Source organism: Strongylocentrotus purpuratus, unplaced genomic scaffold (assembly GCF_000002235.5).
Source record: "Strongylocentrotus purpuratus isolate Spur 01 unplaced genomic scaffold, Spur_5.0 spur5_scaffold_6, whole genome shotgun sequence".
Lineage (NCBI taxonomy): Eukaryota > Metazoa > Echinodermata > Echinoidea > Camarodonta > Strongylocentrotidae > Strongylocentrotus > Strongylocentrotus purpuratus.
This window is the reverse complement of record NW_022145612.1, coordinates 45,266,098-45,291,189: the sequence shown is the minus strand read 5'-3', so window position 1 is coordinate 45,291,189 and position 25,092 is coordinate 45,266,098. Positions and strand designations below refer to the sequence as shown.

The 25,092-nt window shown below is 36.5% G+C and overlaps 1 protein-coding gene across 1 annotated transcript in view; it reads left to right on the top strand.

Moving 5' to 3' along the window:
- The first annotated feature begins 3,217 nt into the window (after positions 1–3,217).
- The window catches only part of LOC115919535, a 44,232-nt gene continuing 22,357 nt past the window's right edge, over positions 3,218–25,092 (top strand). Inside the window, exons 1-2 of the mRNA XM_030973609.1 lie at positions 3,218–3,758; positions 22,078–22,151. Coding sequence (XP_030829469.1) covers positions 3,611–3,758; positions 22,078–22,151 — 222 coding nt within the window. The 5' untranslated portion in view covers positions 3,218–3,610. The remainder of the gene's footprint in view (positions 3,759–22,077; positions 22,152–25,092) is intronic.

The following is a 25,092-nucleotide window of genomic DNA, read 5'->3' as shown; positions in this document are numbered from 1 at the left end:
AGCAATAGATTCTTCGTATAATCATTAGGTTTAAAAAATTTAGTCAGAAAAACACTTTTCTTATATTTCCCGAGATTGTAATATTTGAATGACATTCACACACTGAAACATCTCTATTCCAAAATTCTTGCAAGGTTCGATCTTTTTTTTAAACTATTCTATTTTGTATTTGAAAAAGTATGATGGTAGATGGTTTTCCAGTATGTACCATATATCAGTTTTATTTGTTAAGTTAGGACATTAACAAAAACTGTTTTTTTAATTTCGGATGCCTGGTTTAGAACGGGCCCATCACGGCCTCTCCAGGTTGAAGTGTTTTGGAAAGTTAAAGCAAGTGTAGGAGTTTAGCCTTGATTGTAGCAAGTTATTGAAATGTAGAAACCCAAAAGAAAAATTGAAATCGACCTAATGCTTATAACTTCATCAAGTATAATTACTTTAAATTATCAAATTGTCTCACTTTCCCTTATTTCTCCGTACATTTTATACATAGTGATTGTATATCTTCATGATATATGCCTATTTTGGGTGTGATATTCAGACTATTGCATTAAGTCGTCTATATTTTCAAGAGATTATTTCATTCAAGAAAATAAGTTTAGAGCTTGGGTTGCATTTTGGCTTCAAAACTTAGACTTGGGTTTAAAGGAATTATGTAAGGATATTCATAAACGGTATTCAGACTTCGAATTTCCCCTACTTGATCTATCACTGTACGGCGCACTACTTTTCGTCAGCATTCTGTTATCGATTGTGTCTCTCTTGGAGTCTCTTCTGGTTTTGATATTTGGAATTTAGTCTACAGTTCATTTGTACTAATACTATCACGCTGGTTCTATATTTCATGCATTCTTAATTTGCAAGACTGAGATTATTTTGAGTTTATCCTAAAATGTATTTTTGGCTGCTGTTGAATGTCATCTCTCCATTTATTAGCCATAATGCATGGATACAAGCGTATCAACAAACATTTGAAGTGAACAAAAACAGCATGTTGTAAAAACGGAAACCTTATCAACTAGGATCTAACCTCCAAACCTTTTTTTATCAGATTTTATAAAGAGTGGAATGCCATAAGCATTAATTCGCACGATTGTAGAAGTTGAGAAAGCTTATCATCGAAATCCGTTTGAGCCATGGCAACAGAATGTCTCAATTTGATACTCATCATCTCGCTAATCGAAATTAATCGCAGCATCGACATGGATTACTCAACTATCCAATATTTAAGTATGGTTTACCTTGAAAAAGTACCACTAAGCTTTTATTGCTAATTGTGGTAAGCGAAACGATAAACGCACTATCAAATCCATTAAAGCGTGCTATCATCACTGCCAGTTTACATCATCTCTTTAAAAACAAAACACTTCCGATGACAAAATAAAAACTCGAGTAGAATTCCCAATCTTCGCCTCTGAGAGTGGAATAAAATGATTTGATTGCTATTATGCCATTGAGAGTAGATGGTGTTAATGATTTTCATGACATCATTGCTCGCATCCAGTCATCGGATACACCATTAACCAAAACAGGTCCACTCATTAGTAATGGTGAATCAAATGAGTGGATCTGTTTTGGTTAATGACACTAATTAGAAGGGGTAAAGAACCTTCGGATATTGTTTTCGGCATACCATCGAATTTTTCTCAGAGTTACAGCTCATAATTATGGTCAAACTGGAAATGATTATATATTTGTTTTTCATCTTTTTTTGTTTGTTTCACTCTTAGTGTGTCATCAAACAAATTGCTAAGAAGACATGTAACACAAACTGATGAATTTTGAAATCTTTCGAAAGCAAAGAAATAAAACATAAACAAATCGCCGGGTGCGTGCGCGTGCTATAGCATGCGTTAAGGAAGACATTGAAGTATAAGCATCATTACGAAGATTAACACTGTAATTCTCTCACAAGCCTTAATCAGAGACTGTGTCCTTGTTAAATCGTATATTAAAAAAAAATAGATTGGAAGAAAGAGGATTCTAATCAAATATGCCACAAACCGTAAATATTTAAGCTCAGAAACCATTTAAAATCACTTAAAGGTATTGTTGAACATGTTTCCAGTTTTACAAATCTGAGATGCAAGGCCCTACGTGTTATCAGTGTCTGTGATATGGTGTTATATTCAAGCCCTAAACGAATTGTGCTTCAAAAATGTAAAAATCATTGAGTGACCGGTTTTACCATTCTCATTTTTCCCAATAGACTGAAGTGTTATAAAAATCATAGGAAATACAGTTTTTGAAATTTCTAATTCCAATCATAACTATCTTGATAATCAGACAGGCGATCGGCTTGTTCCTGACTGACCTAAAGGTTTATAATTATGATTGCAGCATGAGCTAAATCCAGAATTTTTTTTAAGAATCTGAGTCAAAGATACCCAAATCCTTTAAAGAAATATACCATATATTATTATGAAACGGAAGACATTGAAGAACACATTGCCCTACACGTGATTGAAACAAATAGTGTGAGGTTTGATAGGTGACATATTTTGAGAAAATAGAAATGACAGAACTTCAGCACATCATAATCCGCTAGACTTAGTTACAAAAATCCAGTAGCTGTGTCTCAACGGCTCAAATTTCCGCTCGTTTTATCGGTTAAAAACGCAAATTTAATGATGATCTCGATAACATTCATTCAAAAATTTGTAAATGAATAATCATAGCTTAATAATTTGAAATGCAGGGAGCCTAACACACTATTTTAAAAAAAATTTGTTTAAGGACATTATCATGTAACAAAATATCTTACATTTAGGATTTCCGTATCAGTAATTTGAATCAGGTGACTACACAATAATAGGTGTGAATAGATAAAAATCAAATTGATTTTATCGTACATTTTGCATCATATTATTTTGTTTCCTGCAAAAAGCCTTTGTCGGCCTGAGTTCATAATTATGAATGTCTTCCATCCCATCTTCCGACCTCTCAATAAAATGTCAAAAGGTTTCGCCGTTTATGATGGCATCTCTCTACCCGACGTATGATGTTTAAAAATATCTGATGTCTATTCTGTGATAGACGTCATAACAGCCACAAATCAGTTTGAAAGGCATTATCTATTTAATTTCTGCTGTCATTGTTATGGGTGAGTGTGTATGCGCGTTAGTGTGCACGCTTCCGCGTTGCATAGGTTGGGCGTGACGCCACCGCGCCAACTCTAGTTGTTAACCTCTTCATAAAGTCACTCACGTTCTTACGTTCGATTTGTCGTCAGGCCACGTCCACTATAAATACCGGCGGCTCGCAACACATCGCTGATAAAAGGCGAGATTTTTGGTGGAAAGTGTGCGTTTGATTAAACAAAGAAGAGGAAAGACAAAATCTTGCAAACGAACATCGAAAAAAACACGCGCATGACTGACTTAGAGTTCATTTAAGGTATTTTAGGAAGATCTTTTTCGATTGCATTAATCCTGCTTTCTGCAGTTACATTTTTCTATTCTTTTCGTGAAACTCGATACGCTATAAAATAAAGCAACGAACCCTCAACGCAAGAGCTACTTCTAGCTCTAGTTGAATACTTCGTCGAAGCAAACTATCGCTTGCCACCTTTTGGAAGAAAGGAAACTAAGAGTTATATCCACTGGACATCATGACGACGTCGAAAGCGATGCTGACAGGCAAAAGGCCGAACTTGACGAGCTTGTGGTCATGGTGTCTTGTTGTCCTCACAATTCTTGCAGCCTGCAACGTTGGTTTTTCAGAAGCACAGCGGTATAACAGGATATTTGGACCTATGCGTGAGTACTGGTATCTTTTATTCCAACTCAATACCAAGAGTTAAAAAAAAAATTAAAGAGACCTGTGAAACAATTCCCTTAGTTTCACATTTTTCCTTTCTCTTGTGCCATAAAGTTTCAAAGGATTTACCATGAGAGTTCTGGTGTGTTATTTTTCACGATGCTTATAATTGGATAAGAAATTGATGATTTTTGTTTTACTTAATAAGGGTGTTTTTTTTTCTTGCTATTCTGCTATCATACCGGGGATTAAATGTATTGTTTTTCTAAAAATGAAAGCTTGTACTTTCGTCAGAGTGGAAGAGTGTAAACTGGTCTTGAGAGGGTGCATAATGAAAATGATGTTCTTGCAGATAGAAATAAATGTTTATATTTTCATTTTTTTTCTTGGAACAAAATAAATTAAATTTCGGCAATACTAGATCGTTTTTGTTTTTTTGTTTTTTTTGTTTTTTTTTTGTGGGGGGGGGGGGGTTATAGGGAGGTGTGGAGTCGGTTTAGCGGTGTGAGTAAGGATTTAGCTTAAAGCTAATCTTGAGCTCTGGTATGGGAATCGTTGTTTGAGAAAAAAAATTATGATATCTTCTGGATTGTCTATCCTGCAGTAGATTGGTTGTTTGAACCAGTGAAATAAAACAAGCGCACAAAAACTTGCTGGGCATCATCTTTGATGAAAACTACAACTCCTATTTGAGCACATGGTGTCGGGCCAACTTACCCGGATTTCCTTATCTTTCTATGCTCATTAGTCAGCCACTCTATATCTTTTACCAACAATTTTTTGGCACATGTCATTTTTTTGTAATCTTGAACATTCAGTGTAAGTTTCGTTGGATTCGGTCAGAATTTATTTATGTATTTGCCAAAACTAAAGTTTATCTTTAACTACCAAACAATATAGAAGTGATGTGGAATACATTTTCTGTCAGTAAACGATGAATGCATTTACCACTTGAGGTTATGAATAGGGAGGGGTTTATGCCGTGTCAGCATGATCCATCATTATCATTCGGTGGCAATGGATATTAATCACGTCGTAGACATTCTAACCGAACGATAATAAACCAGATACCATCAGTGCTTTTGTTGTACGATCCTTGACCAATAATCTAATTTGGATTACTTGACCAGTTGCGCCTTCCCTGTAATTGGAGATTGCTCCTTCGACACACAAATAATCCAAACGATAAAGAAAGTCTGCAATAGAATTAACGATATTTTAAAAGTAATAATCTCAGGTTAAGATCATATCATATTTACAAATGCTGAAGGATGGTGGACAAAGTGTAAAGTAGATTTCGAAGTACAGCAGGCGATAACATAAAATTCAAGTTTCTTTATAAAAAAATATGTGGATCTTCTTTTTATGCAGTGGATTTGGAACCTTCGTTATTGCAAGAGCGCTAAAATTATAATATGTTTGTCATCTAAACAGCACAACCCTTCTTTCTCTCTCTCTCTCTCTCTCTCTCTCTTTCTCTCTCCCTCTCTCTCTCTCTCTTTCCCTCTCTTTTTTTTTCTCTCTCTCTCTCTCACTTCTCTTTCACCCTCTCTTTCTTATCTCTTTCTATCTTGATATCCCCTCATCTTTTGTCCTTGTACCTCATCATTCCCTACATTTTTTCAATCTCTCTCTCCTTTCTACATCTTAAAAAAAGAAGCAGGCTGATAAATGAGATATTGTTGCTATGCCAATAGATTTCGTTCATGAACATTACCAAGGAAGTGAATGCTTAAGTCAGTTTCGAGATGAATTTTAATTACACTTTCAAAACAGAATGCTACTATAACATCGATATTATGATGGCGATCATTATGACTTAATTAATAAGGATATTGGTATTCATCTTTGTTTATCTTTAATATTTCCCGTCGAAAAATATATATATAGCAGTGGGATCTAGAAATTAATGGAGGGGCGGACCATTCCTGGAAGACAGCCCGGCGCACAGTAGTGCAATGCAAGTACTATTGATTTTTCTATCCTGGGTATTTAGACTGTGGAGAGGAAGCACACACCGTTTCGTAGATACGTCATTAGACAATTTATTACCTAGGAAAAGAACATTTCCAGTATACATCAGATCAACAAAATAATAATAGAAACGTGCGAATTACCAAGAAAAATCAACTAATGGAATTTATCACTTCCGAGTGCAAACATATATTGAGTTATACGATAATTGCCAAAAGCTAAGGAAATATTAGAAAGGTACATTATGAGACAGAATGGATAATCAGAGACAAGAAACAAATTAAAGTAGGAAGGATGGGTGGGCAAATATTGTATTGAACACGCAAATTTACATTAGTCATTGTAGGAAAAATTGGCAATAACGAGAGCCTGTAATTTACTCCTAAGTAAACATGGCGTTTGAATTAACTTTGCGCAATGTTTGAAGAAATTTGCGAACCGTCAGACATTCCTCCGTCGCGTGGTAACTGAATGAGAGAAAGATGAATTGGCTATACCTCTTACAATGGAAGCTAAATACGGACCAATGGAGTATATCCCAATGAAAAGGGAAATGAGGCGCTTAAGGAAGGCGACGCCAATTATACCACGGCCTTATGAAGATAGTAAATGAGTGCGCGTGCGTGTGTGTGTGATTCGCTTTTCTTGATGCGTCATTGGTTGAGTTTCATGGTATAGTACTTTTCGTATTACGAAAGGGAGGTTCGGAATAAATTTGTTTTGATATTACGTGTGGAAGAAGTGGATTTAGTTTGATTGGAATGTTATTCCGGAAAAAATTAGTAACAAAAGCCGGAAGGCTGGGGTTCCGTTTCCTTAGTAACCCTTCTCCATGCAACAGGTTGGAAATCAAAATAGTCTTGCATTAAATACTGTGGATAGTTCATCATATTTTCTCTCTGTTGGTTCTTAATATTCAGTCATATTAGACTTCTCCTTATAAAATTCACTTTTCTAAGCTTTTATGATACGACAAATAAATTTTACTAATTCAACATGAGGAAGTATTAGTTTAATTTAACGCCATGTAAACTATATCTGTTACAAAGCAAAAAAATAAAGAAAAAATTCTTTAAACATGATAACTAGCAGAGAAGCAATCCAACTCTGAAATAACGCAACATTATCTTATTTCTTTTCTAGGTTCTCCGAATCAGAAATTGTCATCACCTTTCAAACTTTTTTGTTTTTTTTATTTATTTCAAATTTTCACAATAATATTTTATTGACTTTCTGATACTTCCTTCGTATTCTATTCATGCTTACTTTGTAAATGTCTAACGTGACAATGAAGGAAATGAAGTATTATTATTATCGTTGAAATAATCACTTTGCAGTGTTTGATGAATGACAGATGGTATAGGTATTGTGCGGAGGAATATATACTTTTTATGACTTAGAACCCATGTTACATTTCATACATTGTGTGTAAATGCATAGAAGAAATACAAGAATAATCGACTTCATATTCGGTGTTAGGTTGAAAGATTAATTCAATCAGATAATTAAAAGAGATGTAGGCCGGCTAATACAAAATTATCAGGTCAAATTGTTTTAGTCCACCCGAATCCACATTTATAAAAAAAAAACATTATGTTTAAGGCCAGGTTGTATGGACAAATTTGAATTCGGTTTATTGTTGGAATAGATTGTCGAAGAGCTTTCTAAACAAGCAATTAACAACAAAAATCTGAGTTAACCGACAAGAACTACATCCCCCAAGAATTTTTTTTTTTTTTTTTTAAATATTTTTAAAGGTACCTTGGGATAATAAAGATAGAAATAGCCGCCCTATAAATAAAGTAATATGGAAGGGTTAGAGTAATCTAGTGGACAGAATGTTAACAGATAAAGGGATGGAACAACATTAGATAGAATGATCTTTACAAAGGCCATGAAATGAGGAAGGCCGAAGTATTTGAAGCATGTAAGTATACGGCTTCATTATACTCCTACACTAAACGGACATGCCTGGAAGGACGCAATTCTCTCAGGGTAAATTTGTCCGGGTGTGGGTGTGGGTGTGGGTGAAGGCAAAGGCTCACGAACAACCCATATTCATACAACCGTCACTAATGTATAGGGTATAAATACTTGTCTCTAAGTATTTGCAGCGAATGGACAACTATCTCCAGAATAAATAATATCTTAATATGCCCAGAAAAAAATGCTCCACATGAACCAAATTCGATACGGTTCTAAAAATTCATTTTTAGGTTATATTTTTATTCAAAAAATGATGAAAGGTCTGATCAGGGGCATGCGTACGGAAATATTTACATTACAAGACATGCTATATAGTATATACATCCCTGTTTAATGTCAACCGGCACGTATGAAACTTTATTATTACAAACAATCACACACCTCTGCTTGTACTAACACCTGTTCAATTCCAATAACCTGAACGAAGACAAGAGCTGCACGACACTTTGGATGAACTTTGAGAGTAGATACTGCCTCACAACACTTAATTATATCCCTCTCCGAGATGTGACATGATATTAAAAAGGTGTACATTTGACAGAGAGTGATGTTCATGAAACTTCATGACGAAATTGAGAAACACCCTTCCAATGTCGTGTTGATAACATTATCACAATAGCAAGGGAGACAATGAAATTCCGTTTTACGTTCGGTGTAGCAATTTCTAAGCGCCATTTTACAAGACCTAAAAAATGAGAGGAAATCATGTGTTGATTTACAAGCGATGTGAAATAAAATATTTTGACCTTAACATGATGATAACCCCACCTTTTAGGAAAAGAGCATCAGTTTTGATGTGTAATATCTTTCCATCAATTTAGCAATCAATAATGAAAAAAGGGATACAAATTATTTTGAGGTTTTCCAATAATGTACAGTTGACTAGTGATTTTTTTTAATTAGTTCTCTACCGAGAGAGCATTTGACATGATTAATGTCGTTATCCGAGGAAAAACATCTAGCAGCTATTGTAGAGACTACAGATTGACGAATTTTAGCTAGTTTAAACTTTGCATAATAGTCCTGGTGAGCAAGCAAACATTTAACGACAAACTTGAAAATTTACCGACTGCAGAACCGGCATTTTCATCATATCATAGATGGGGGTTGCCCCCAAACCCGCTCCTCTCCTTGCTTGGCAAAGAGCCACCGCTATTGACCAGATAGATGACTGAAGTCTCCACGAATTGATATACGTCAGAAAACCAATGTCACGGCCTCTTCGATCCTGAGGCAAACGATTATCCGCGAATACCGCCTGACATTGATTGCCTGTATAGTTGACGTTCTGAAGAAGATGAGTGCTTGCCATCGTCAACACTTATTCAATATTCATGTCCATCGCTTAACAACCCGATCTCTATAGCTGTATAAGTATAAGTAGCCCGGCTTATGTTGCCCAGATGATATCGGTAAAGATCGGAGTATCTTTGAGCTGATGCACAGTTCTCTAATAAAACACGATATGGCATATTGGTTAAAGCAACGTCATCATGATTTTAGAACCGTGATCTCGTATTTTGGGTATAATGTGTTTTGAAAAAAGACCGTTTTGGGCCATTCGGTTTGTCAGTGGTATTACTTTTTGTAAGACGTAGGTTTGAACATACAAAATCATCAATGGTACTTCCCAAAGCGTGGGTGAGAACACAGGGACTACATGAAAAGGAAAACTGCCCACCAACTAATCCACCCCCTCCACCCCCTCCTGATAGCGGACTGGATCCTACGCCTTCATTCAAATAACTATTAGACCAGTTCTTCATTTATTTTGATCCCCAAATAGTTATTTTGTTTGTTGGTTACCTGGTTGGTATTATTTTGAAATATGTTGATGATAAAGAATCAGCGATTAAAAAAGCTAATTTCATTCTCATTCTCATACATTTTGTAAGGAATGAGCTACTCAATGCTGATAATAATTGAATATCTTTATAAACCTTTACCGATATAACTAATTGTATAAATTGTCAAATGCCCCTCGATGCAATTATTGATGCGAATATGTATACAAATTTTCCGACCATTCGAACCATTGACCAACATATTGATTAGAGGACCGCCTCTATAGGTCTGCTAAGGTCAGACAGCCGTTCTATCAATATTTTGTACAATAACATTCAAATGTCATTTCCCCCTGATCACTTAAATAACCTACTTGCATTGGCATCAATAGTTGCTGTAATTGTGAGGATACAGTTTGATATTGAAAAAAATGGAGACAGCTATCAGCACCACAAAAATGAAGAACTATAGATTCAAATCAGAAATAGAATACAAGAAATAAAGTAAGAGACTTTTATCTGTCAATGTTTTTTTAAATTATCATTAATGAATAATGAAGTTCAAAATTATTAATAATTATAAAGTACCTAAGTGGCAACGCAGGAATGATTTATCAATGTTTAATGTTTTAAACGAGTCAATGACACATATATAAAGTCGATTTAAATTTCAAATTCAAACACTTGTACCGATTACAACTTGTTCTTTAAGGTGTGCGCAAACCGTTTAAAAGGTCATATTTATCTTGAGAATAAGTCATGTGTGACCGATAAGAATAAGAATCGTAGAATGATGAGAATGTTAAGTCTGTGATTGACATATCTGAGTAACATCAGGGGACTAAGTGAACGAAAGCTCGGAGTTCCGCCGCTCATCTCCCTCCGGACACAAAGGGCAATAAAATATGAATGAGGCATAAAGCGAACCGTTCATGAGTTTGGAATGTTCACCTGTCAAAGTGAGACCATTTCTCATTTCATAAAGTTAACAAAACAATTGAAGAAAGGATGTTGATTTTACCTAAAGCGATGGAAATAAGTGCTCACAATATACGGATGTTATATGAAATGTCTATCAAGAAAACGCAGGAAATTTGTTTGGATAGTTTTTCAAACGGTTGTTTAATCATGAAAGTGTAGCGTAAGTGTAGGGTGTAACAAAAAAAATCTCATCTCATTCTTTAAAGGGGAAGTCCATCCTGATATCAAGTTGGTTCTAATAAAAACAGAATATGAGAGAAGCAAATTAGTGAAGTTAAAATTTGACCAATATCCGCTTAAGAATATGAAAGTTATACATTTTTGAAGTTATTATCAGTGACACACAAATTGACAACACTGTGACGTATCTCTGGCGAGCTCAGGCATCTTCGACAAAAGTTATTTCACAAAAATAAAAGAGAACCAGATCTCCAACAGGGTAGCAACGTTATACGAGTTACCATGATACAAAAGAATTGAAAAAGATGAAAATAAGCCGGGTAAGAAGTCACGCAGATAATGATGAGCGAATTTTGATGACTGATTCCCGCAAGCCGCTTGGATTTTCTCAAAATTAGTTCATCACCTTTTGTTAATTGTATGGAGGTGGTAACGGCTCATCATGTTCTATAATTAGAGTATGCAAATTAGAATTCCACTTAACATATTTTAAACGAATTTTTAAAGATCGAGACTGGTAACCACTGGAAACCCCTGGAAGTCATCTAAGTCGACGTTGATAATAGTCTATAATCTCTTTACAATAACAGAATCATTTTCAAAAGATGAAACAAAATACCCTGAAAAAATGAAATATTGATGTTAATATATGAAAGTCTCATATCGAAGACGTGCTTATACTTCATGTCTCAAAGTAATGTAAACTTTTGTAAGCCAAACAGAAAATAAAATGATGCAGCTTGTTGAAAGTGGTGTCATTTTTCGTCCCATGTGTATCAAAGGGTCTTTGTGCCCAAAATGCATTCCGTGCCTTATTGTCAGGATATTTTAGTACAGAAAGCATCTGAGTCTATGGCTTAACTCTGTCATCGCCGAATTGTATTGCTGGCTATCCCATAGAACAGGGGGGCTGGAGAGTTGTGTAAACCACATCCAGCTGGTCATTGATTATACACATACACGACTTTAGTGTCAATAATGAGTAGCCCTATCACGTAATATTGCGGTAACTCTCATTAAAGAATGTTATTTTGATTCTATTCATATATGTTTTAGAATATGTCATTCGTAAGTTCATTTTTCTTCATGCAAGCGTTTTCAAAAGTTAAATTTTACATTAAACCTCTGCCAAAGTATATGTGGTTCTAGAAACGCTGGTATCCAGGCATAATCACATCATTGATCGTCAGCTTCATAGAATTTCCTGCATTTATTACTTTGTCATCTTGACTGATGCAAATATCCGTTTGATGAAGAATATACCAGGGGAGGCAAGGCACGATGACGTTGCATAAATACATACTGTCAATCAACTCCCCCTAAAAAGACATTTGACTAATTACCCTCAAACATTGAGACCAATTCGTGATGGTCTTTTACAATTCCAGGATAATGTTGTAATGAGATACAGTCATCCGTCTAGCCTTTTTTAATCGTCTTCGGCCGAATAGAATCAAAATTTGACGGAATGAGAAGGATTATTAGTGTTTCAAAGATGCAACTTAAATGCTTTTGGAGGTTATGTGAATGACTTGATAATCTGAAAAAGTGCGTTTTATTAACGTCTTCGGCCAAATGGAAATAACAAATTGACGTAATGAGAAGGATTATTGGTGTTTCAAAGATGCAACTTAAATGCTTTTGGAGGTTATGTGAATGAATTGATACCCTCTGAAAAAATGGGTCAAGATATTCAAACCTTTGCGCCTGTTACACCCAAGTCACACTGACGAGACCGATTCCAGCCCGACAATAAACCGAACAAAAATTGAATGATACAGAATGGCCAAGATATCGGTAGGCTTGAAATCGGTTTCGTGGACTGACTGGGACTGTAGGTGTAGATATATTATCCGAAGCAGTCTGATATAATATTCACTTCTTGATAGGATTGTCTGAGGCTGCTGTGACTGGCTCGTAACCTGAGTTAAGGAACCGTGACCAGTATTCTAATACCGGGGTAGGAAACCCAGATAAGGGTGCGGAATTGGATCGGGTGTCGCCGTAAAAATGGGGATTCCTAAGAAAATATTGTAAAAAATTGAATATCGTATTCGCTGACCTCTATAACAGATTGAATTGCTTGAGGAAGATTAAATCATTTCAAAAAGACATCTGCTCCCACATAGTGCAGAATATAAAGCGGGGAGATCATTGTTTTTATTCTTTCGGTGATCTTTGAGAACCTCGTCTTCAATCAAATGCCTATTTGTGGCTTAATTTTTGGACGAATTCATTTGATTCTGAAGATCAATTCGGCTCTTCAACGCAATGTGCAGAATATCATTTCGGTGAACAAAGAATTCCAAATGAACAATCAACGTAGAATGTCATAGTATCTAGAATGAGTTTGGAATGCTTTACTTCAGTCTCATCTACCTATCCTTTCATAATACTTTCATCAAAAGTTACTACATTCGAAATACATTTGTTGAGCGAACGGCACCAGAGGTAATAACCGATTGAATCTGTTGTTTTCATAAAGCGCCATATACGTACCAATAAACACAAACTTTCTCTCATAAAATCAACACGACGTTTGATTATACATAAATCTGAAAAAGTGCAAGAAAGGGCAAATAAAATGACGCTAACGACCAGTCTATTATGTTATTCATGAATTGTTCTACTTGATCAAGGGATTGATTTAAGATCACTATAAGCTTCACCTGCAGGCGTCAAATTTGGCGGTTAGTCTCGGCTGTGAACAAAAGCAGATAGTCCACTTTCACACCACACTGTCTTGATGACTAAATAATTATGTCTGGATATGAATAGTGAGTGATGAAGTCAGTTCCTGAGTGATTCAGCAACATACACATTAATGTAATACCTGTTGCGTCATTTGCCTGACGTATGCCTCCGTCAGCGACTGGAGCGGCCTTTGACGCACCTTTCGAGAGTTGTATCGTACAAAGTGAATGCAAAGCGGACAGTGCAGATCCATCGCGTATGCACTTTAAGTTATATCAGGCGTCATTAGAGCAGTGATCGCGCAATGGAAATTCGACGCCTCGTGTTCACCGGGCATAACGCAATCCTGAGTCAAAAATACAGATTGTAAAGATTTAACAAAAAAACGAACATGATGCTTTCGCCATACCTCCATTTTGTTTAATCACCAAAACCTAACCCGAACTCTACGACACCACTGCGCCCTTGGGCGTAGTTGTAGACTCTGTGTATAGACTTGTGCATGTATAGACCATCATCGAGATAAGACTGCATAAACTAACGACGGTTTTAGCACGCATCCTTGTTTGTTATGGGAAAGTACCAAGTCATTTAGAGTTTCTAATCATTGATAATGAAAAACTGCTAGATCATACCGATTGTATCGATTGGTTATCATCTAATTGTTTTTACTGCAATCTAGCACTTTGATAACCCCCCCCCCCTGACTCTTTCATTTTATTAAAGGATAGTTGAATATAAACTAAAGTTGAAGGGCAAGGGGCTATACAGTATCTTGTACTTAAGATTAAAACTTAAAACACACGTCAAAGGCTTGTGTCTGCCGCAGTGCCATCTTTGTCTTTCGCACTACGTCACATCGTCGACTGCCAGGCTCCAAAATATGGATCAATATTTATCAAAAGAAAATGTTGACAAAATAACGACATTTATTAGGTCTCGTAAATCTCCGTTGACGTACTAGCTGGTACAAGTCATGCAAATTTTATCAGTCTTAAGTATAGAGATTGATAATCATCGTAGTCTAGTTTATAACAAACCAGACTATGTAGCTTGTTGTGCGTGGTTCAAATCCCTGCAACGGCACTAAAGTCCTCTGGGAAGGTATATAGCTACATTTGCCACTCTCCATATTGATGCCTGTTACGAAGACATTAGTTAATGTTTATCGCCTTATCGTGGTAGTCGGCCTGAAGCCGAGAGTAAAAAAAAGATTCAATAGGGCCCTCGAAGAGAACAGTATTAACCCCAATGAGGCATCTCAAATAATCTATACCGCCCAACTGAACTAAACGAGCTGAGATGTTATTCTTTTATCACACTATTTTTAATCTTAATGGTGACGTAGACGCTAAATGATTGATTTTGAATTGGGTCATCTAAATGTCCATCTGTTTTACATTTCTCGTAAGAGAAATGACATGGTACTAAAGTTGGAGGCACTCATTTGACAAATATCGATTTTTTGCTCTGATAATGTTCAATGAAAGAGCATTTACAGAGAGAAAAAAATTGAAATATTAATCCCGATGTGGAGTCATCATGAATAGGGACATGCATTGAACATAGGCAGCAGTGCAAGGTAGCTAAGCCAAAATCCCACCTGTCTCATCTTAACGACCAAATTCTGGATCGATAATTGTTTTTATTGAAGTCACTTTCAGAGGCCAAAACCGAGCAAAGAGAAGGGGGGACAAAAAGGAATGATCAATGTCGTCCTATTCAGGCGCCTCGATGAACACTTAAACCTTATCAAAACGGAATGTATCAGGCGGTCTCTCGAAATGATTTAAACTATCACGGAAAAATTGGCGGGTAAGTGATGAGGCGTGGGCGCCAATACCGCGTGCAATTGCGAGAAAACTACGCAGGTAAATCGGAGATGAGAGGAATGGGGGGCTTCAAGTTACGTTCTCGCTATGAAGAGGGGAGTCTTCACTGCATTCCATTGAAGGTTTCATTTTTCGTCTACGTACTTCATTTTAAGAGAGCTTTAAGAGGCCATGTGAAACTATCAATGGAATGAATGTCCCATGTGTTTATTCTGCATTACTTAATGTAATAATGTTAGTATAAGCATTCAATAACGCACGAATAAGTGGGTGAATAGGATATTCAAATTGCAACGATATTGAAGCTAAAATAGAAACTTGCATGTGATACCTATGCAAGTTGAGAAGCAAAGCCACAGATTTGGTTGTTGGAGTGGTTACTCCCACATTTTTTTCTTCTTCATATGGTTATATAGAAAGACACAAATTTCCTGTTACAGTTAATCTTATTCTTTTCATTCATAAGGCCCTATAATATATAATACAGCACAGAACTCTATAGCATCGTAGCTTTTATCAAAATGATATATATTAATGTTTATGATGCATCTCATGTAAATCTTTCTCTAAACTCACCTGTAGAGGAATGGCATTAGAGAAGTTGGCTCAATCATTTCCAAGCATTATTCATTTTGCTGCTTATGAATTCCTTTTCAAAATTTTAATTTTGTGAGATATGTATCAAGCATTAGATTTTTTTATCTACCAACTCTGCAATAGATTAAGGCACATCATTCTGTTCACGGAAAGTTAGTATTAGCCCATACCCTTGGAATTTCCTTCCAAATTTTCAGGGTCGTGATATAAACTTTTTAAAAGCATAAACGCGCACTTTCAATATGCAAAAAAGTGCACTTATTCCAATATGAAAGGGTGTTACATGACCTTTAAAGGGTACTTAACCTATTACATCTAAAATCAGGGGCACTTTTTAGTAATTCAAAGAAGCACTTATGTATGGAAGTCAGGAACTGTGTGTGGGAGGGTGGCAATGTGACCACACCTCGAGAATCGCCACCCTAGTTATAACATTATAAACCGTGAGAGATGAAGTAAAGTAACCGACTTGAACTACAGTTTGGACAGGAGGCAGTCTCTGTCGAATCCCTCACCCCGTTCCAGTTTTGACGGGATACGTGGCAAGACGGATAAAACGTCGAAAAGATTTTGATACCATCGCATAACACCATCTATCTTCTCCGTGCCCCGTCCGCACCCGTTCCGTATTGATGCGATTCAGCCGTGCTCTATCCTAACTATCTTTCCATTTGTGACGGAAGCCCGCGATGTAAAGGATAAGACACGACGATGACGTCATCGAAAATAAGAAAAATAAGGAAATAAAGGGGAGAAAATGGACCAGAATTTGCAAAAAAAAGAAAGAACAGGGCGTTGATGAAGGTTGACGATACCGGATATCACACGAGGTCGGGCTAAAAGTGGTAGATCATAGACGGAAGTGCTTATCAGAGGTAGATACGAACATAGTAACGACTCGTGTTTTGTTTGATTTTTATTTGATGATTCAGGGATAGCTTTACTAGGGCATCTATCTTAGGGGATTAAATTGTGGTATGCACATCAATCCGTCGAGTGGCGTTACCATTCAACACATTAGAGTGGTCCTTTTAATATCATATATTATAAGATGATGACATGGGTCCTAATCAAATGACTTGCTGAAAGAGTACATGTGACCAGGCATTTTATTTGCCTAACGCGTAATTTGGATAATGACCGGTCATTATCCAATTCTAATGACCGGTCATTAGTAAAATTATGTTATAAAACATCATTTTATAACAAATAAAACATAATATTAAAAAACAAATAATACACAGCATTTTGGCCGGGCATTAGTAAAACTACTCACACTCGGTACCTTCAAAACAGTCCAAACACCCTCGGCGGTATTATTTGTATATTATAGATTAAAGAAAGTATTATAATATGTCAGACAAAGTCCAAGTGAGGTTTATTTATGTATATCCAATTACTTCAATGCTTCATAATTAGTAACATCTAGGTTACAGAATGTTTTGGGATTGATAATGAACTCTCTTCTTTATTGACAGTGCAGTTGAAGTTGCAAAAGCCATCCTATATTGAAAGAGTAAAGAAGATTTATCATTTTCGTGCGCTCATTACTGAAACGTGTTTCGAGTCGATTCTCGGACGAAAATCAGAGTTTCGTGCATTTTACGATGAGGTCTCTCTCTTCGCCTCCCGTCTTTCACTTCGAAGTCACGCTTTGAGCGATGGCTCAACGACTGCTAGTCGCAATAAAATGTATGTGAGATCATGTCCGTTCTGTGACGAGCTGCCAGAGGCGATAAAGAACTAGCTTGTCACGGGCGAAATCTCAGCCAAACAAAGAAGTGCGTTTCTGGGGTGAAATACATGATTACAAGTCAGTTAAAATAATCACGAGGAGTTACTTTAAAAAATACTTCAGAATCAGATACCTAAAAAAGGACACTGCTAATCGTGGGTGTGAGGTTTCCTCTGGAAAAAAGAGAGCTAAATTTGTATTTTTATTTCTAACTGATCTTAATTCTAAGCATGGGATTTTAGGTTATCTGTAATCAGCGAAGCCACACTTATCACGTGACTCAAAGTTGAAAGTGTATACTACAACCAAAACAGAACGACTACTTTGATACAAAATAATCTTTGGTAATGATACCAATTACTTTTCCTCCTGGATTCATGTGTAATTATAATGCTTGAATCGTGCAGAAAGACTAATTCATTACAGAGTCATGAGGATTTTAAGAATTCGAATACATATATTTGGATAGGGGGATTTTTATTCAAAATGGATTAGGAGAGTTAGAAAGAAAAATAAAAGAATCATGTGTCAAGACCGTGCAAGAATGCGCATCTAAGTTAACATTTAAATTGGCGCCATGTTTCTCCATCCCCACCGTACTCCAGTAGCTGGTCACCATGAGTACATCCAAAAAAAGTACCACAAACAAGTGGGAAATTAATGAACTAATTGTCCTAAAGTGCAACGCTATCAAGTCGGGTCCGTGGCCAACTGCGCTTCGTTTCACCAACCCACAAGATTTGGGGAGATATCTATTAAAATAGGAAGTCCATTAGTGAAAGGATAATGATTAAAACCCTAATCATGGTGAAAAAGCTCCAAGTTGCAAGGCCATGTATATGATCAAACCGTTTAAGTTTAAGTGCTCTTTGGTTACTTCAGTAATCAAGACGACATTGGTTTAGAGGTGAAATGAATGCCGCTACAATCTGTGCCTTGCTCTTCAGACTCGAGGTAGGCTTTATGTCTAAATGTTACTTTACATGGAGGCCTGACTCCATCGCCCAGTCTACCGTGTTCTTTAATGATTACAATTGAAATGAAATGCATGTGAATTGTTTCATCTAATTGAGGTCGTGTCACGAATCAACACGATATGACCAATCGGGTATAGGAGGGGAGAAGAGTTGGGCCAAAATCAGAAAGTTTTCCTGATGTTCATAATACATTGTTGCGGTATCGAAAAAGATGTTTGTTAACATACACACGTCTTTGAGTTTTCCATAGATAAATAAATCATCTTAATAATGATATACCAACCTTATGTGGCGCATTTCACAAATATGTCCCTGTGCAGAGAGAAAGAAAGAAAAAGAGCAGATTTTTCGGAAAAGTGAGATAGCCCAGCCTACTTCCTTAAGTCATCGGTTAACATTGGAAATTATTTATGAAAAGAAACTTTTAAGAGTTACTTGCCCAGTATAGATACACAAAATGACTCCGAATCAATTCATGAATATATAGATGTATTTGCTATCAAGAGAACATGAATAGGCTGCTTCGGGATTTATTCATGACTTAAACTATTCTACAATCAAATTTGTATTACATGCACCATGTGTACCGGTACTGTTAAATTCATCTTAAAGAATTATCAAACGAGACTTAGTGTTCTTGATAATAATGCACCTCTAGTGTGTATCAGTATATGGGAAAGAGTGTGTTGTCATGATAAACGTGGTGCTTTATCCAATTCCTGGATACATGAACCTGGAAAGGGACCATGAAATATAAACAGGTTTAGGTTAAATCTTACGTGAGCTTTCAGTAAATAAACCAATTTAAGTGTGGAACCAGGAGATAGACAGCTGATTTAAAGCAACTGTAAAATTTCCTCTCACACAGTCTATGATTCGCCCTTGCTGTATTTTATTGAGCAATATAAACAGACAATTATTATTGCATGTCACTCTAACCAATCACTTGTTTCAACAACTGTCAAATGGCTTAATTTCTGGCATCAAAATTCGGTAAGCCTTACTTGTTGGGAAACGCTCGCCGACCACTGGTCGTCGTCTAACCATGGACGGTCTAACCCCCAAAGGGACTCATTTGTGCGCATGCACGGTATGCTTTGCGGGCATAAGGTTTCGCCCTTTTTCTAGATAAAGGCCGGATTAAAAGCAGTTCGTATGTATTGCAGTTATCCAGAAGTGCTTATCAATGGGTTCTGGTGGCCTACGGCTTGTCAGGGCCACTTTCTACAAATTATTCTTTCTTTGGCGGTCGAATACTTTCATTTTCATGGATTGATTGTTATTTCACCTCGTTTGGAAGAATCAAGTTGGAGTTTTTTTCTTCAAATGAATTGTCAACAGCTTAAAGTTTCCGTTTTTACAGATATATATCATGAAAAATTAGTTCCTATCCGATATCTTTTTAGGGTACGTTGTAGTGTTTGTAATTGTAAATTGACCGGAAAGGTCTTAGTGTGTCCTATGCCTTTGAATAACGTATTATATCTTACCCAATCTGCCGGAAGTAATGCACAGAGCAGTATTCTTCATCATTTTTGTTCACATTGATTGTAAACTATTGACACTTTAATTTGTGTTTCAACAGAACATACCCAATCCAAAAAAATAAACACGGTATATGACGTGATATTCCTGTCTCAGATTAAAATTCCTTTGACGCATGTTTACAAAAACATAGTTTAGAGAACTTAAACTCTCAGACAAGATAAATATTGAATAACAGATCAGTGACAGAAGCCTTTGTTCACTGATTCATTGTTAAATTTGAAGATATTCTCTCGTTGTTGTGTTTTTGGGGTGATTTTGTAAGGTCCCTTTGTACTCTGCAGCAAATGTTATCATTATTATTATTTGTTAATATTATTATTGGCTTCTAACCTATCTTCTATCTCTGATGCAAGTGGATTTTTTTTCTCGAGCTCATTCATCTCTAAGTTTCAGATATTAATAATAATAATATTGGATTTTTGTTTAGCGGTCAGATCTGTCAAACTTGACACTCCTGGCGCTCCCAATTATCACCTTGGCTTTAGCATGGCTGCCATTACGGCGCTCTAGCAGTTCAAGGAATTATTTCCTGCCACGTACCCAATTACATCACCTGGGTTGTATATCCTTTAAAATTGAGATCGTTAATTAATAAAATACCTTTTGGCGGCCAATATTTTAGTTGAAATATTCATGGTGAACTGTAAAATCTGCGCCCTGTTGCCATAAAGCTCCCCTCACCTGCCCTAGAGTACTTTGCAGGCATTAACAATAGACACTTCCAACACCATACGTATCAATCTGTGTTAACGACGTACCCTGCCACCCTGCAAAGGGGGCCGCCATAAATGCGAAATTAGTTTTAGAGGATGACGACAGGGGGATGAATGGTGTCATAGAGGAAATAACAAATCAATAAAGTCAAGAAAAGAGATCATGATTTGGTTTTTCGAAAAATATAGAAATGTATTAGCACCTGCAGAAATGCAGAAATGATAAATGCCAAGATGTACATGAAAGTATTTCCTCGTACTTGTGAATTATTCTACCAGGAGGGGGAGGAGGGGAGGGGATGGAGTGGCTATAAATATGACAAAGCTTTCGGGTGAATTTCATTTAAAAGTATGAAAGGTAATTTATAATTGTTTTTGAAAGCTTAGCTACTAGAAAAAGGTCGTGTAAGATCACTTCTTGATATTTTCCGTGTGATCAAGAAGGAGAGAGAGAGAGAGAGAGAGAGAGGAAAAAAAAGAGTGGGAAGTAAGACAGAACGAAAATACATGGAAAAGGGTTATCGCACTTTGAAGAGACATATTTACTCAGTTCTGTTAACCTGTCCCTATAGGCTCAAGAATATACGTCATATAAAGAGTGTTGAATTATCGAGAGAAGGGTATTGCGTCATGGTATAGCCAAACGCACAATCAATACTTTATGGTGATTGATGGTATTGGAATAGATATTGCTTTTGTACCATCTTTGCAAGCGCACAGAACGGTTTCGTCACCAACACATTTCTTTTGAATAATATACAATGAAACTTAAGAAATTCATGACATTGATATAAAACAATAAATCTATTTCCCACATTTCGCAGCTGAACTCTAACATTATATCTGACACTTTTTCATTTGCCCCCACAATCTTGTAGACACATATATATATATATATATATATATATATATATATATATCCTAATTCTAAGACTTTCCATATTTAAACTAATGACTTCTATCGTAGCTGGTAAAATATTAAATGATATGACGTAAAGGAAGGGAATAGTAATAGTCATGACCCAATCCAACCCGAACCTTGATATTATCATGCAAATATTGAATTGTGCGCTCTCGGAGAGGTGATGAAATAATAACTCAGATTTAATCCCATTTTTTTTACATTTTAAATGACTGCTACTTACTTAAAGAACCATAAACATTTGTCAATTTTTGTCTGTAATCAATTTGTTATCACTAATTACATTTCAATATGTTTTGTCATCATGTCTTTGTTCGAAATTTTCATTCGCATAATACTCAAAAGTCATAGGATGGACATTAATGGATGTTTTCTCTTTCTATTTCATTTAACAGTGGGTAAAAGGACACAAACAGAATCAGCTGGAGAAGAAGTCTTTGATTTTAATGTGCCAGATGACTCGCAAAAGGTGAGTAGGGATTAAAAACACTTTCTATCAGCTTTGTAATAACCATACCATAACGCTCGATCTATTTAATCCCCATCTTGCTAAACAATTTGTATTTACACTGTTTATTCTACAGATGATAAACAAAATAGCTGTCTAAGCGAAAATTAATATATCATGTCAATTTTTTTCAAAGGTGGTGGCAACACATTTAAAGAAATGGAAATACTAAAAGTAAGCTATACGTTTCCTTGTAGCCATCACTGGGTTGGTAAGACCTATTTGCAGGTTCATGAATCACATTTCTGTATCTGACACGATAGTTTACCATAGATTTATAAAAATGTCACTTGACCCTGTTATATTGTGTGTGGTTAAATTACTGTTTAACACCTTTCTGGTATAACCCTGGGCTCTGAGAACGAATAGATGACAGTTGCGAAACAAATAGGAAGAAAAACATAAGAGAATCAACTTCATTATTGCATGACATTTGGCAAAAATATCTCATATGACTGAAACACGATAAGGTGATAAAAATGCTGCTTGTATGTTTATTTGATCGAGATATATTTCATGTTGGTGTCTGCTTTGCCGAGAGCTTGAAGAGGTCCTTATCGACTTGGTAAATGCAATCATGCTTGTGTGTGAATGGATGAATAGAGTACGTGAACTGAAATGAATAATTTGCTTCTACCCAGGGGTGGCGATACCGGGGGAAAGGGGGGGGACACGTCCCCCTCAATGTTTTAGGGGGGATTGTCCCCCCGGAAAATTTGAAAAAGTGCCCCCCAAAAGTGTTAACCAAATATTGACAAAAGAATGCAACACACTTTTAGGCTCTGGAGGGCCCATGAGTGCAGCGTTTAGACTAATATAAATGCAAAAATCTTCTCACTCGGTCGCTACGCTCCCTCGCATAACACCCTTCAAAATATAAAAGTAAATATTGTGGAAAATCTCCCGTTTCTTCCCTACCCCCTCCCCCACGGTCATGAAAAGACATCGCCGAACTTGTCTCTACCACCGCTATGAACATAATCAAACATTAGAAAGAGGTGTGGCAATCTCATACGATCCCTACTCATGGATAATAAAAACCGGTGAATTCGTAGGTTCCGTTTCCAATCATTAGCATCTCTCTGCGCTGATTGGTTCTATAAGCTTCTATGTTTTGGGAAGTTGGTCCCCCCCCCCCCCATCTCAGTCATTCGAAACGAATGATTCGCCTCTACCACCCCTATGTACATTATCGAAAATTATAAAGAGGTGTGGCATTAATCTCATACAATCCCTACTCATGGATAATAAAACCGGTGAATTCGTAGGATTTGTTTCCAATCATTAGCATCTCCCTGCGCTGATTGGTTCTGTAAGCTTCTATGTTTTGGGAAGTTGGTCCCCCCCCCCCCCCCCATCTCAGTCATCCGAGACGGTGGTGATACCAATGCCAACCCGGTGACATGCATCCAATCTTTGATTACATCCCTCAATGATGCCCGCCAAGTCAAACATATAACGTTTCTTTCTCAAGGCTAAACGTCTTCTAGTGTTTGCCTCCCCAGCCCGCCAACTCCTTAGACCTTAGCTATGCTCTGGGTACAGAAAGAAAAAGAGGTTGAGTGTGTCAGCGTGGCAGGGTTATATTATCATTCTTTAATTCGATGGATTCTGACAGAGCCGACAATCGTTTCGAAGCAGGTAGGAAACAGGTGATGGTAGACGAGACAAAAGTCCTCAAGGTTGCTTTAAAAAGAAACTCAATCAGTAATACAGCTTGCCATGTTTGTTAAACGAATGTGTCTTTCATGTGCTACCTGAGCGTGCCGAGGAGAGGAAACGAAGGCGAGCGAAGAAGCACTCCGAGAAGAAAGCAAGCCTTCAAGGAAATGCCGTTCAAGCATATAAGCTGCCTCTTAAGTGAGGTAGCGCTGTCTTCTCATTACTTGCAACCACTCTTGAAAGGAATTGACAGAGTGGCAATGAGCTCAATGTAATGATTTCGTAAAGAATGTGTACATTCTAACAGGTTCAAAGGATGCGGAATCAATCATTCGATACCTATACTCTATTAAACCTCGCGACGGGAGTTCCATTCATATTTATATTTGTCACCTCTGTGTTAGATTGAATACGGAGAATGTGATGGCCTTAACATATGAAATCATAATAAGGATATCAATAATCCATGTGACATTTTGACAAACAATAACATCACGAACAGGAGAATTATCGAAGCGCCAGGAGTGTCAAGTCTGACATATATGAGTGCTATACAAGAATCCACTATTATTATTATAATTATCCGTCTTGCGATAACATGCAGTTTGCTTAAAAAAATAAAGCGTCAATTAGTATTATTATTCTACGCATGGTCTTTTGCCACGACTAATACAAAGATATTTCGAAAAGGATCTAGACTATTTTAATTTGCTCCACACTTTTTTGAAATAAAGATTATAATCTTGTCAATTTGAATAAAACACATTCATTAAAGTGTTAATTTAACAAAGACAACAAAGTAATACAAGTGTTTATTATGTGCGTTGAAATATCCCTAAATATTTAACAATTGGAAAAATTAAAGGAATATCCAACGCTCAGTATGAAAATTAATTTACATAGTTGAAACTTTCATACTGAAAATTAAATGTTACAAAACTTACATAAAGACAACATGTCTAATTCCTTCTTGCGTAGTATTTTATTGTTTATCCTACCATTCATTTAACTCTTCCGTCGTAATTAGGGGAATATCTCATCGAATAAAGAGTAAAGTAGGATTTCGAGCACTTTGTGCTACCCTTAAAAAAATAGGATACCAAGTGCGATTCTTACCTCACCCGGGTTAATCAATAGAGGAGTATTTTGATCGTCACTCTTGCCGGCTGGGTTGGTCGATGCGCAACGATTCACTTACAGCACACCTGCGGCTTTTACCGATGAGCTAAGGTGTACAGTA